General features: G+C 38.9%; 1 protein-coding gene across 1 annotated transcript in view; it reads left to right on the top strand.

Moving 5' to 3' along the window:
- ANO2 (anoctamin 2) overlaps window positions 1–14,847 on the top strand; it is a 179,234-nt gene that overhangs the window by 157,167 nt on the left and 7,220 nt on the right. Inside the window, exons 21-23 of the mRNA XM_072335289.1 lie at window positions 10,662–10,814; window positions 10,932–10,984; window positions 12,550–12,731. Coding sequence (XP_072191390.1) covers window positions 10,662–10,814; window positions 10,932–10,984; window positions 12,550–12,731 — 388 coding nt within the window. The remainder of the gene's footprint in view (window positions 1–10,661; window positions 10,815–10,931; window positions 10,985–12,549; window positions 12,732–14,847) is intronic.

The following is a 14,847-nucleotide window of genomic DNA, read 5'->3' as shown; positions in this document are numbered from 1 at the left end:
CACTTAGAAGCAGAGACCTGTCTTGGTGGATTAACTTGTAACATAAGGGTTTGAACTACTGATGGTCTGAATCACTGCCTATTAAACTTGTCCATCACACCTAGATGATAAATAACATAGAGTCGCTTATTCAGGGCTAATTTCACAGATGCTCAGTATAGCAATTGGACAAATCAGTACTATGGGAAAGGCATTACAACAAAGCTGCAATGACAGAAGGACAAGCATGATAAAAAGGTACTATAAAGGAAGGGAAGACTACTCATCCATACAAGAAAATTCCAGGTTTAGCAAAGAAAAGCTTCACCAAGAACAAACCTCCAGAAAGAAGATTCTTCCTTAATGACAATCAGTGCTTAAATGAGGTCTATGAGTTGTGGAGCCAGACTCAACTCCTTCTGATCATACAGCTGAATTGCCTTCACCTGTGCTCTCAGGGCTGACTAGGTCTTTTCCCCAGGTGCTCAGTCATGTGGTTCATGCTGTGACTCAGCAGTTTCCACACACTCTGCAAATGAAAGGATTATTTATGAATCTAAATATTTGTTTACAAAAGAACTAGTTTATTAAGCAAAAAGAACAAACAAGCTCATGGTACCTTGTGTGCCACTGAAAGCTATGCCTTGTCCATGGAATCTGAGATGAATGCTTAGCAATGAAACCCAAGCTGCACCTCCCTGGCCCACTTGCTAGCCTGCAACCACATCACTGCACTCAGCTGTCAGGTTCACTACCAAGTGGCTCAGATCACCCAAATGCCAAGGAAGCACATGGTGTGGCTCCTGCCCTGAGCTGGTCATCTGAGGTTACTCTGAAGTGAATTTACCTATTTTTCTAAATTTTATTTGAGCAGGGAAGAGAAACAAGACAGCAAGTCAGGACAAAGGACTTTATTTTTTTGACTTGTTTATAAAGACAATGACTGGGACATTAGAAATACATTGTTGTATAAGAGATTAATTGTTAAAGAGAGGAAGAGGAAAATCTGTCTGCTGCTTCAGAGCTTAGACTTTGCAAGACTTTACTGAGAGAAACTTCCTCTTATATCAGTGGTTGTCTGTTCAATCATGAATGAATAAGCTAAGTAAGAGACTTCAGGCTGGGCTTTTCAGTTCTCCTATTCAAATGACAAAAGTTTTTCATTCAGACAATTACAGCCAGAATACATATCCCTGCAGATAGTCACTCCATTCAGGTTTGCTGATGCTCTGGATTTTGAGGATGGATGGCATCCTTAAGACTGCAAAAGCTTCTGACCAAGGAAAGTCTCTGGAATTCATATCTGCCATTCAATAGGCTGTACCACCCTAAGCACCCAACAGTCATGGCCTTTTCATAGAATCATGAGTTGGGTTGGAAGACGCCTCAGAGATCATCTAGTTTCAACCCCCTTGCCATGGGCAGGGCTGCAGTCCACTAGATGAGACTGCCCAGGAAACCATCAAGCATGGTCTTGAATGTCACCAGGGCCAGGGTGGGGCATCTACAGCTTCTCTGGGCAGCCTGTTTCAGTGCCTTCACCTTCCAAGTAAAGAATTTCTTCCTAATATCTAACCTAAGTGTTCTCTCTTTCAGTTTAAATTAATTCCCCCTCCTCCTATTCCTATTGCTATCTACCTGTGTAAAAAGTTGGTCTCCTCCTGCTTCTAAGTTCCTTTCAAGAACTGGAAAATCACAATGATTTCTCCCTGGAGCCTGCTCTTCAAGCTAAAGAAGACAGAGTCCCTCAACCATTTTTCATAGGAGCAGAGCTCCAACCCTCTGATCATCTTCATGGCCCTCCTCTGGATTCACTCTGCATCCTTCCTTTACTTGACAAAACACTCTAGATGGAGCCTCATAAGAGCAAAGGGGGACAATCACCTCCCTCTCCCTGCTACCTACCCCTCTTTTGATCCAATCCAGGATATCACTGACCTTCTGGGCTGCAAGAACACACTGCTGGCTCATGTTCAGCTTTTCATCCATCAGGACTGCCAAGTCCTTTTCAGCAGGTCTGCTTTCTAGGAGTTATTTCCCAGTCTGTGCTCATATCTAGGACTGTCCCAACCCAAGTGCAACACCTCGGACTTTGCCTTATTGAACCTCATTAAGTCCTTGTGGGCTCACTTTCAAGTCTGTCCAGATCCTTCTGGTTGGCTTCCTTTCTATTGTACTGTCTACACCGCTCAGCTTGGTGTCATCACCAAACTTACTAAGAGTACACTCAATCCCACAGTCTAAGTCATTGAAAGAAATGTTGAAGAGCACCAATTCCAAGATGGACCCCTGAGGGACACTGCTTGGGACCAGCCTCCACCCAGAAGCAAAGCCACTGGCAACAACTCTCTGGCTATGACCATCCAGCCAATTCATTCATTATCCACTGAACAGTCCACTCTTCAAATCTGTATGTCTGCAATTTAGAAGTAAGGAGGTGGTGTGGCACTATGTCAAAGGCCTTGTGCATGTTCAGATACAGGATGCCAGTTGCCCTTCCATGGTCCACTGATGCTGTCACTCCATCATAGAAAGTCACCAGACTTGAGGCATGATCTGCCCTTGATGAAGTCTTTCTGGTTGTCTCAGATCACTTCTTCATCTCTCATGTGCCTTAGCATCTCTTTCAGGAGGATCTGCTACATGAAGTCCTCAGGCACAGACATGGGGTTCACCAGCCTGTAGTTCCCCAGGTCCTCTTTTCTCCTTTTCTTAAAAAAGGGAGTGATATTTCCCTTTTTGCAGTCACCAGGGGCTTCACCAGCCAACCACAACTTTTTAGTTTTTGAAGTAAAAGTCATAAATAAATTCAAAAAACAAATAAGAAGTAAACCCTGAAGCCTACAAGTTAAGTAAATTTCCATTGCCTTCACTGGCATTTTACATACGCTACTATTGTGGGAGGAAGAGGCCAATGTTTAATGGCAGATAAACTACTTTTCTTGGAAAATGCTCATTTCTTCAGTACACTGAATCTGATTTCACCCAGCAGACTGTACTGAGCTTCTTTCTTAAATAGGCCTTATTGATAATAGTTTTGATGCACACTAGTGAAATTTCTGATGATTGTTTGTTTTGGTACTATTAACTGATATATAAATATATCTTTTTTACCAGACACTCTTGAGCAGAAACACTCTGAATGTTTGAGTGATCTGAAAATCTTGCACAATGAGTCCTGAAATGTAAATTGTCACTGTTAATGTGTCAGATTTTTTATGGGTACTTTCCATTGCTGAAACTCTGAAATGACTTTTGACACAGTCCAATATACCAGACTGTGCTCCCAAAGTATGCAGCATGTATAGCAATTTTCCCTTTCAGCTGGCAGTAAGTTCACAACAAGCAGCCTACAATATTAGGAGCTGGCAAGAAGTTGAAATTTAGAGGAGCAATGAGAACTGCTAATGAAAAGACATTAGAAAGTCCTGTCTAAAACCATCTGAATGATGCATGTGAATGTGTGAAGTTTATGCCACTTCTGACTTTCCTCTTGAGAAGAAACTGACATGAGCAATGATTTTCAGATTCTTAATTCTTATTTACTCTTCACCAGTCTCTAAAAGCTCAGGGTTTACGAGACAATTGAATGAAAACATATATATTTATATATATACACACACACACACATATATATATATATATATATTTTTTTTTTTTTTTTCCTCAGAGATATAATAAAGAGTTTAATCATCTGATTGCTGTTAAAAAGCAGTTGGGCAAAACTCTTTTTTGGATTCTAAGAAGCAAATGATCAGATCCAGTGTCTGTAGCGAATGACTACCATAAGGAAGATTTGGAAGGATTTCCCCTACAGCAGGAAAAGCCATCAAACAGGCAATATGTGAAGCAGCAAAAGGGGAATAAATAAAAAAATAAATAAATGAACAATTGAAGAGAGACTTACATTTTTGTATGATCTCTATAATGAGTATGGATTTGAAAATACCAGCTCAGTCTGTTATGTGTAGACTTGCTATATATATTTACTAAAGAGTGGTGACAACTATTTCTTGATTTCTCAGCCAGGCTTGGTTGTTGAAAAAATTTTGCTTAGAAACTTATTCCGTTCTTTACTTAGTGTAGCACATAGTTCTATGACATATTATTGAGAAAGAAATGAGGAAAGGGGAAAACGATTATAAACAATTACCTTCATTCAGGTTACGTTTTGATACAAAAAAAATGCAAGGGTTACCTATGCTACTCCATGTGCCCCAGTGGCGCAGTGGTCGAAGTGCCGCTTGCAACACTGGAGGCCTGGGTTTGAATCCCCCCTGTGGTGCAAGTGGTAGAAGTGTTGCTCTGCTACACAGAAGGCTCGAATCCCGGGAGCTGGACTTGATGATCTCTAAGGTCCCTTCCAACTCGCACGAGACTGTGATACTGTGATACTCTGTGTAAATCAGGTAGAACCTGAGTGATATTCACTGTGAAAGATTTTATACTGGGGACTGATTCTTACACAAGAACTATGACCACCACTCTATGCTCTTAGTCTCATCTTGGAAGTCACTTTAGAGAAACAGTGTTTGCTTTATCTTTCTTTGTTGGGATTCAGTTCTGTGTACAGGTCCTGTGTACAGGTTCTTAGTTTCCACAAAAAGTGGTCTTAGAGTTGCTGTGATTTGGGAGTCTTCTGCCATTTGTCTCAGGGTCCAATTAGCCTAAGCCTAAATGAAATATTGTATATATACGTGGCATCAGGTGCTGGGAATGGTGTTCCACGTGTGCTGGCTCTAAAGCCTTTACTTATTTCCTGAGTAAGACTGACAGTGCAAGTGACTTGTCCTTGACACTAGCAGTCTGGATATTTTCTCTCATCAGAAATAAAGTCCATGTCATTTGACCACACATCTAGTGCCCTGTTTTGAGGAGATGGTTTTATTTCCCTTGTCCTCAAGTTTCCCTGTATACAACTCTCAGTTTGCTCACTAGGCTTTGACATGAAATGGGATCTTATTCATCTCTGTAGTCCTTCGATCTGGCATAAAAGTAGGAAATCCATGGAAAAAAAGCTGGATGTATATGTGAATACTAGAAGAGCTCTGCATGGAGCCCTTGTGTTAGGTATAAAGATGAATGTAATATGGATATTCCAGGGTTGCCATTGTGTAATCTGGCCAAAAATAGGATGTGTTGACATCAGCAGTCATAGGTGGAAATCTTCATGAGTGTGGTAGAAGTGATGTAAATGGTTCTATTCTAACTGAGCAGGTGTCTGCAGAATTCCAGAATGCTACTATTAGGAGGCTGGAACACTCAAGAGATTTTTCAGTGACTATGTTTTTAAGCAGTTACACAGCTTACACACCACTCCTTTTCTGTTCGTAACCAGCAGGTCTAAAAGGGTGCTTACCCTGGTAGGTTTTCTCACCAACTGTGTCAAGAAGTTGTCTTCTGCACACTCCAGGAACCTCCTAGACCACTTCAATAGGAGGTATCAGTTAAGATGAAGAGCCTTTCATGAACTTGGAAAAAAAAAAAAGAATTTTCCCAGTCACTGAATAAAAGGGGCTGGAAGCATCGTCAAAGCAAATGTATGTAGCTTATACTTGAAGCATTGTAAATGCCTTTTTTTGTTGTTGTTGTTTTTAAGTTAATCCTTCCAGTTCTATTCCAGCTAAATTCACATAAAACCAAATAAGGCATACTTTAGCACTGTGTGCTAAATTTCACAGGTTTTTTGGGGACATTACTCTAACATATTTTTATTTCCTTGATAATTCATTTTCCTGACTATGAATATAAGATATTCAGGAAAGTAGATTTCAAGGATATTGTGCACAGAATCACAGAATCATTAAGGTTGGAAAAGACCACTAAGATCACCTAGTCCAACAATGAACTGATCACAGCTGTGCCCACTGAACTGTGTCAGTCAGTGCCAGATCTACCCTTTTCTCAAACATCTTCAGGGATGGTGACCCTACTGCCTCTATGGACAGCCCATTCCAATACCTTATCACTTTTTCTGAGAATAGATTTTTCCTGTTATCCAACACGAATCTACCTTGGTGCAACTTAAAGCCCTTAGTGCTCAATGTATTGCTAGGGAAAAGAGGCTGACCCCACCTTGTTACAATCTCCTTTTTTGTTGTTGTAGAGAGCTACGTCTCCCCTGAGTTTCCTCTTCTTCAAACTAAACAATCCCAGTTCCCTCACCTCCTCCTCATTAGACTTGTGTTCCAGACCCTTCACCAACTTCATTGTCCTTCTTTGGATAATGGGTAATCTTCAGGGCCTCAATATCTTTTGTGTGCCAAGAGACACAAAACAGAACACAGTACTTGAATCTTCCTAACTTCATTGAGAATAGATAACTCAATCATTTAATGGTTGCTGTGTTCAAGTCAACTACCGACTACTATGTCTCCCACCATTCCTTTTCTGTTCATAACCAGCAGGTCTAAAAGGGTGTTTCCCCTGCTAGGTTTTCTCACCGTGTCAAGAAGTTATCTTCTGCACACTCCAGGAACATCCTAGACCACTTCAACAGGAGATATCAGTTAAGGTGAATTCTCAGACAAGAGCAAGGGCTACCAATCACCTGACATGCCAGCTGCTTGTAGAATTCTTTGTCTCTTCATACTGGTTGGACTCCCACCAGGATGTCAGCCCCATTGGTCTTCTTCCTGATCCTCATCTATAAAGGTCAAACTTTATAATTCCCAGTATTGATCTCTACAGAATTGAAATGCTTCCTAACATAACCCATTACCCCTCCTTCCTTGCCTATCCCTGCTGAAGAGCTTATAGCCCTCCATTGCAGCATTTTAGTCGTGGGAATAATCCCATCCCACCATGTTTCTGTGACAGCAGCTAAGTCATAGCTTTCTTACCACGCAATGGCTTTCTCTTGCTAGTTGCCCATTTTGCAGACATTGGTGGTGATGCATTTCAGTTGGTCTATTGGTATCACTTCTGATACTGAAATGTTTCCTATAGGCTCATCCCTAATGAGGCTGGTCTTAACCTCTTCCTCCTTCAAATGCAGTTCAAAGCCTAATCAATGAGCCATGCCAAATCCTGGCTGGAATCCTTTTCCCTCTTTTCTCCCAGATGGACCCCATTTGTCACTAGCAGACCTGTTGCCTAATAAACTGCCCTATGACCAAAAGAAACAAAGAGGCACCAGCCTTTTAACCACGTTGATCAGATGGGCTTTCCTGCTCCTCTCAGTATTTTTCCCCTGCTACCAAAGAGATCAAGTAAAATGCCACCTGAGCTCCTGCACCCATAAACTAACCATCTGAATGCCTGAGATTCCCACTTATTAGCTTTCAGGCTTTTCCACTTGACTTCATCACTGCTTACCTGAAATACAAAGAGTGGGTAATGATTTGAGGCCTGTACTAGGCAAAGGATCTTCCTTATGATTTCTCTGACCTGGGCACAAGGGACAAAGCAGACTTCCCTGTGAGTAAAGTCCAGTTGCATAGTAGACCCTTGGTTCCCCTCAGAAGGGAGTCATCTATTACAGTCACCTTTCTTTTGTTCTTGGAAGGGACTGTCTTTTGGTGTGGGGTTGACTGCTTCAAACTGGAAAATCCTCACTTGTCCTTTGAATTGTTCATACCTTTTATGCAAGGGAACTTGGGATGGTGAGGCACACTGGAAGGGGGTCACCTCCCACCCCAAGCAAGAGACAGTTTCTCTTCTGCCTGGTGGCAAGAGATTAGGGTATTCATCACTACTTTCAAAGTGTACATTTGGTCCCTCTTCTTGTGGGAATGCTGAGGAATGGCTCTACCAGACTATCTCACTTTCTAATGCTCCTTAATTATTCTATGTCCTCCCTTAGTTGTCCTACCATGAGGATCATCCACCTGTTCATATTGTATGAAGGTGATATAGCTGCTACCTCCCAATACCTGTGCCAGGCTCAGCCACTCCCTTCAGCCAGAAACCTGGATGGCCACGTTTGCATGGGTACTCAGTCTGGATTGCTACAGCCTTCTTGGCAATGGCTTTTGCCCAAGTGGAGAACATAGCTTGTCTACTTCCACCAAGAAAGTGATGAAAGAAATGGACTGGCTTCTTCACTAGGGAGGAGGACTGTGCCCACCCTACATTAGCTGTAGCTCAAATTGCTGCACCACACCCTACTGACACATCATGTCCTGTTTGCATGTCCTCTTCACAGCACTCCTGGTAATCCCACTCCCTACAGCTGCCTTTTTATGTATAGAGGTTTGGCTGCCATCACTCATGTCTCTACCTACACAGCATCAGAGTTGCTTCTTGTCAGTAACTCTTCTCTTCCCACTTTGAGAGGACTGGGTCTCCCTTGTGCACCCTGTGCTTCATAGTACTTTGTCAGTTTAATCACAGTTTTGCCTCTGCATAGGGTCCCTTGATATGACCCTCTGCTCAGAAACCAATCCACTGAAGTTCTCTCATGTTAGGATATATTCTATCTCAAAGCAAAGCAATGAGAATGAAAATCAAAAGGACATATATAAGACAGAGATAATACTTCACCATGCGTATATATTGTCACTTGCAAGAGAAATACAGGAAAGTAAATCAGAACACTTGCAGCCTGCACACACAAAAGAGAAAGCATGTAAGAGAAGATCTAGAAGAAAGCTTTTTTTTTTTTTTTTTAAATCAGTTTCAGGCTGCTACTACCATGCCTAAGAGAAAGATTTTAATTTAAACACTTCAGCTATGAGAAGGCATGACTTTTACAAAAAGTGGAACAGATTTCTCCTACAGCGGAGAGAGAACTTACACAGGGATTTGATGAAAAAAATGCCACAGTGCATAGTGCCTTGTACACACTAAGCCCTATTTCATAATGCTATTTAATTCCATGGTGTATGTTACTGTTAGATTTCTTTGTTTAATTTTATTCAAATTACTTTGCAGCGTATTTTTGGTCCCCTTCCTCTTCTACTCTTCATTAGTTTTCTGGGGTAATAAAAACCTCTCTCACTTCCCTGAAGTACTGCATTAAAATAGTGTATCATTTTTACAACCCAGTGATCCAGTCTCAGAAGTAACTGCTCGCACCTCCTGCTTTTCACTAAAGAAGAGTCTTTTAGGCAGCTTGTTGTCTCAGTGTCTTGGAGACAAAGACTGATGGCCCTTTCTAGGCTCTAGTAAGGGATAAATAAAATTCCTTCAGATGGATTTGACTTTATGTGCCCAAATGTGCCACTGAAAGACAAGTAAGTTAATGATACTCTACCCACCCAAAAACCTGAAGAAGCTTTATTGAAAGAACTTTTTTTAACCATACTATTCTCACAGTATCTCTAGACTACTGCGAGGTTTCAGAAAAACACTGCTTTGTCAGCATTGTGCTTTGGTCAGCATTGGTTCCCCAGCTACTTAGAAGACAGTTTGCATAAGGACAAGTTACCCTATGTCCTAGAAAACAGGTTTAATTCACTCAGAAAGCTGTAGTTTTATATATATATATATATATATAATTGTATATATGTATGTGTATATATATATATATATATATACACATACATATATACAATTATGCAGTTGGTGGCGAGCTGAAATCTATGCTACAGGTAGCTAAGCAAAGGAAATAACTCACTCCAAAGTGAGAGGGGTTTTAATTTTGTTCACTTATTTTCAACCTATGGAAGAAGCCAGACTTATTAGTTGCACGTCTGTTTTGGTAAGCACAGAGAACTCAGGATCGTTCCACTTGTTGCAATACTATTTGTTTTTTTTTTTAGGGCCAGCAGATGAGTGCTTTTTTTTTTTTTTAATCCCTAGTTACTTTACCTGAAATTGCAAATCTAGAAAAAAGTAATACTGTAATAGAATTCTCTTTGGCTAAAACTTTGAGCAGAACTTTATCTTTGGTGGATATCAACACAATTAGGGAGGAAAATGCTTTATGGCACCACAGTCTCATGCACCCACAGAAATGTTTTCTTGCTCTTATCATATTGCCACCAAATTCTCTAAAGAAGGCTGTGAAGAAATAAGGACACGTTAGATTTCCTCCTCTAATGTATCATTCCTCAGTGATATTCACTGAAGTATTATTTTCCTACAGGCACAAACTGGGGATGAATAGTAGTAGCACATTCAGTCAATTATAAAGAAAAGTCAGAATATGCTGCAAACTCATTGTTCTTTAACAAATTTATTATTTATTTGGCTTGTGTTGATATAATACCAGAGGATTATTAGAACTACTCTTAAAACACAGTGACAAACCTTCATCTCTTTCTAGCTTTGCTTTCCAATATATACTGCTGACTTCAAACTGCAAAGTGAAGCATTGCAGGTTTTATCACTGTACAGTTTACAGTCAATAGGTAAATGGAGACTAAACAGATGTTTTGTATGAAAAATTATTGTGATAGAAAAATAATCTATGATGAATTGAAAATACTCACAAATGTTGAAGGTTCACAGTAAACTCCACAAAAGAGTAATCTCCAGAAAATGAGATCCTGCCTTAGTGGTAGTCAGCCTTTAAATGAGATCTGGGAGAGGTGGAGTCAAGCTTCATCCCATCTGGTAGCACAGCTGAATTATCTTCACCTGTGCTCCTGTAGCTGACTTATTGTTTGCCTCAGGTAGTTAATCAGAGGTTCAGACTGTGATCAACAGTTTCCCATACAGTCACCCACAAAGTTCACCAACAATTTACTGTCATTTATGTTTGCCAGTTCTTTTCAAAATACATGTTTCTCTTCCAGTTATCCAGTTTGGTTTTGTCACGCTCTTCGTTGCTTCCTTTCCTCTGGCACCACTCTTTGCTCTTCTGAACAATATAATAGAAGTCCGGCTTGATGCAAAAAAGTTTGTTACTGAACTAAGGAGGCCAGACACAGTAAGAGCAAAAGATATAGGTAAGTAATGGAAAAACATTAAAATGATGAGAATACCAAGTATTTAATTGTTTGGGAGGGGCAGGGGAATTAAAAAAACTATGAAACCCCTTAATAAATTCTGTTTTTCACTTATAGGGATTTGGTATAACATTTTGAGTGGTATTGGAAAGCTTTCGGTTATCATTAATGTAAGTATATGATCTTAGGAGCTTATGTTATACCTCTAACATAATGTAAAAGTGATTCCTAAATAATATAAAATATCATAAAACAGGATCTGAATTATGAAGGAGATGTCCATTCACTCACCTCGTTTTCTGTATACTTCTGTTAGGTAGGAAAGAAGAGTAATTAAAATAAAAATAATTTTAATGAATGGAATATAAACAGACAACAATCCAGAGAGTTGATAAAGATCTACTCATTTTCTGCCATAATTTAATGTATATAATAGTGTAGAATACCTATATGTTTGGTATACAGATTTATTATGCTTAATGTTCTACACGTACTTCTTAAGAAAAAAATTATTATGTATACTTTAAGGTTAAAAAACTCTCACAAAGGAGTTTAGTTTTAACACTATGGCTTTTTGACCCATAGATTTCAGAGAACTTTAGAAATGTATCTGATTGTCACTACTAAAAGGATGTGTGTGCAGAGGTGCTGTGTAGTTTATTTAATAAAATAGCTTCCAGCACAGCAGTGTTCTGTATCAATTTCTAAACTATCATCACAACTTGGGCAACTCCAGAGAAGCAGACTTGTTTGATGTGAGTCGAAGATTGTTCACTTAGGGCATTAGCAGCTTGCAGGATTTAAGGCAGGATATCTGTGCAGCCTTGAACGTACCCATGTAGTTGCTGTCAGGCATAGGTTTCAGGTTTTCCAGAACTGATCTGTGCAGGATGAGCAAAGTTTTGCAGCTTCTTGGTTTTATCTGAATACGCTTTGCCAGTTTACGATCCTTGACTATTTACTGTCTCAAACAAATTCTGAAAAATTTAATTATTAAATTTAATTAAAATATCAGTTAATTACTGCTTGCTGAGAAATTTAAATATGTCTGTGCCCAATATGAAAAAAAAAAAAAAAAAAAAAATTGAATGCCCAGGTCTGCTTCTTTACTGCATCTGTATAATATTGATGCAGAACTATTCAGCAACATGTAGCTCTGAACAAATCTGATGAATTCTTGTTAATATGATCTAGATACTCGTTTGTCTGATGCACTCAGTTTTACTAGTTTTATTCCAGCATGAGATTCACTGATACCAAATGTTTAAGTCCTGCTTCAGAATGGAGAGTAGAGGATGACTACTTTACATTCAGATAGTTTAACAGAGATGATACTGTGTAATAATACCAAGTTATACTTCAGGATATACCAACCAGCTATTATGTCTTGCACTTTAAAGCTATACTATAAAGAGCTTCTATTGGCTTGAAGGAGAAAAAAAGTTGGAAAAATGTACAAGGTATTAACTGTTTTTGCTACTGTATGATCTGAGGTAAATATCACCTCTCTAACTATGGTCTTCTCCTGGAGACACAAAGCAAATCATGTGTGTTTATAAACACCCATTCTGTACGTCTGTCCATTTAACTTGCACTACATCACTGTTCCAAATTTATTTGAACATGAAAATTATCACCTAAATTAATTTAATCTGAGACACATTAGATATAGATTCACCATGTTGTCTTTTTTTTTTTTTTTTTTTTGTCATCTATTTTTGTGTGTGTATATCAGGCTTTTGTAATTGCTGTCACATCTGATTTCATTCCACGCCTTATGTATCAATATGCATATAGTCAAAATGGAAGCATGCATGGCTTCATCAATCACACGCTCTCGTACTTCAATGTCAGTCATCTCAAGGCTGGAACACAACCAGAAAACTCTCCATTTGCACAGGACATTTTATTCTGCAGGTAAAGTGCTTCTGTTGACAGTTTTCTATTCCTTTTGATAGACAAAAGTTTCCCCAAGTGGGAACTGAGAATATTTGTGTTTTTAAAAAGGCGGTTTTAAGAATACTGCTTTTAGACTTTTCTCACAATGTTAGGAGGTGCTTAGAATGGATTTTTCCACACATTAAAAGGCAAAATATACAATTTTGTAGACTTAATCAAATAAAAAACTCTTTCCATATGTGTGCAAGATACAATTTTCATTAAGGACAAAATTCAGCTTTTAAACTAGATTCCCACTAATTAGAACCAGACTTTCCTTCTCTTTGTTAAGTTCAGTGTTTACTTTATGAGATTTGAGTTTTCAGTATGCTCTGTCTATCTTTAAAACATGCAGTGTTCCCTATATACAGATCTTATGCTTAAATTTCAGCTTTTCAGGCTGGGAAACAAGGGTCAACTTCTAATAAATATGTTGAAAATATCTAGTCCACTACTCCTCAAGAAAAGCAGAAAACCTTACTGTGGAGATACTTATGGAGCAATTACAGTTTATAAGAGAAATCACTATAGTAGTTCCAACACTGAGTGTAACCTTGCTTTTCCATAAAAATATCCGTGAATTCAGGGAACTGCTTCAAGGCAATGCAGTTGAAAGCTATCCAGAATTGAGCCCCATGGTCAGTGTTGTAGTCAACAGCCTGGCACACCTTCCTTTTGGATGCACTTGGAACACTGTATTAACTTCTGCAGTTGCAAGAAATCATTGCAGAATTTCCTCTTTCGTTTCCCTTAGAAGGAGAGCTTTAATTTGTATAGTTTTTACTACGCAGATGTCTTAAATTTGTATCCTTTGTTGTGACACACAGATTAGTTTTTGTGCATCCTCTCTTTTTCCTGATATATGCCATGGTTTTTGAATTTGATATTCCTGGCAGAAAACATCTGTAACTCTCCTAGTCCCCAAACTAGTTTCACCTCTATGTTTCCCAACCTTTCTCCGACTCAGATTTTGGGTCTCCTGCTTTAATTGCACAGTCTTATTCAGAGATCAGATTTTGACTACAGTGCAAAGCGGGTGGGATTCTGAAAATCTGTCAGTGTATTCTCTCAAATCAGTGGCAAAGCAGGGTTGAAAAACTAACTAGCAAGAAAAGCAGAATGATGAGACAAATGTTACAGGTGAAATTCACGACAGATGCACCTTTCCTTGCAATATACGTTAATTGAATCCTGAGATACTAGTAGAAAATACTGCTAGTTACTGAAGATATAATTGAGTGTTTTCTTAATAAAACTTCAGAATTCTCCATGTCATTCACTTTACTTTGTTCTCACTGACAAATCTGTTTTCAATATACAGATAGATTTCTCCCATTATTACTTCCAGTGATCCATATATTTCTGCATCCATAACTTTTAAAATAAATTATATTTAGAGAGTAGATATGGATCTCTAAGGCAGACAGATATTTTAATAGTATTGCAGTTATGACTATTTATCTCTTCTACAAATCTTCAAGAGACACTCTCAGTGTGATGTGGAAAGCTTGTAACTGAAGCTAGTTAGAGTGCACTTTTCTGTCTTGCCAAGACTTTTTCTTCTTACAGTTCTTGAGGGAAAAAATCTGGGAAAAAAAACAAAACAAAACAAACAAACAAAAAAAAACCACAACAAAACAACATACATTTCAATTCAACAACTAAATAAATAATGAAATTGGTCTTACTTGTTGAGTTTACTCTTCTAAAATTAGACAGAAACAAGCAGCCATCTGAAAACAAAGAGAGAAACTTACTTTGTAATTAGGCTTCCAGCTTTGGTTCTGTAAATTGCTCTCCAGAGCAGTCTACCTCTCTTTTCATTGATTATTTAAGGGATCATATTCTAACTAGATTACTGAAGTAGACAAAAACGTTCTCTTGCTCCTTTATGATTGCACATTTCTGAATTAAGACAACATATCTAATTGCTACTAGATCAATTTTTACCATTCTATTCTTTCTGATTGAAAACAGCCCTGCAGTGAGGGACCTGGTGGATGAACAGCTGGACATGGGCCAGCATTGTGCTCTTGCAGCCCAGAAGGTCAACATTATCCTGGACTACGTAGAAAGAAGAGTGGCTTACAAGGAA

Source organism: Excalfactoria chinensis, chromosome 1 (genome assembly GCF_039878825.1).
Source record: "Excalfactoria chinensis isolate bCotChi1 chromosome 1, bCotChi1.hap2, whole genome shotgun sequence".
Taxonomy (NCBI): domain Eukaryota; kingdom Metazoa; phylum Chordata; class Aves; order Galliformes; family Phasianidae; genus Excalfactoria; species Excalfactoria chinensis.
Note: the sequence above shows the minus strand (reverse complement) of the source record. Positions and strands in the feature narration are given on the sequence as shown.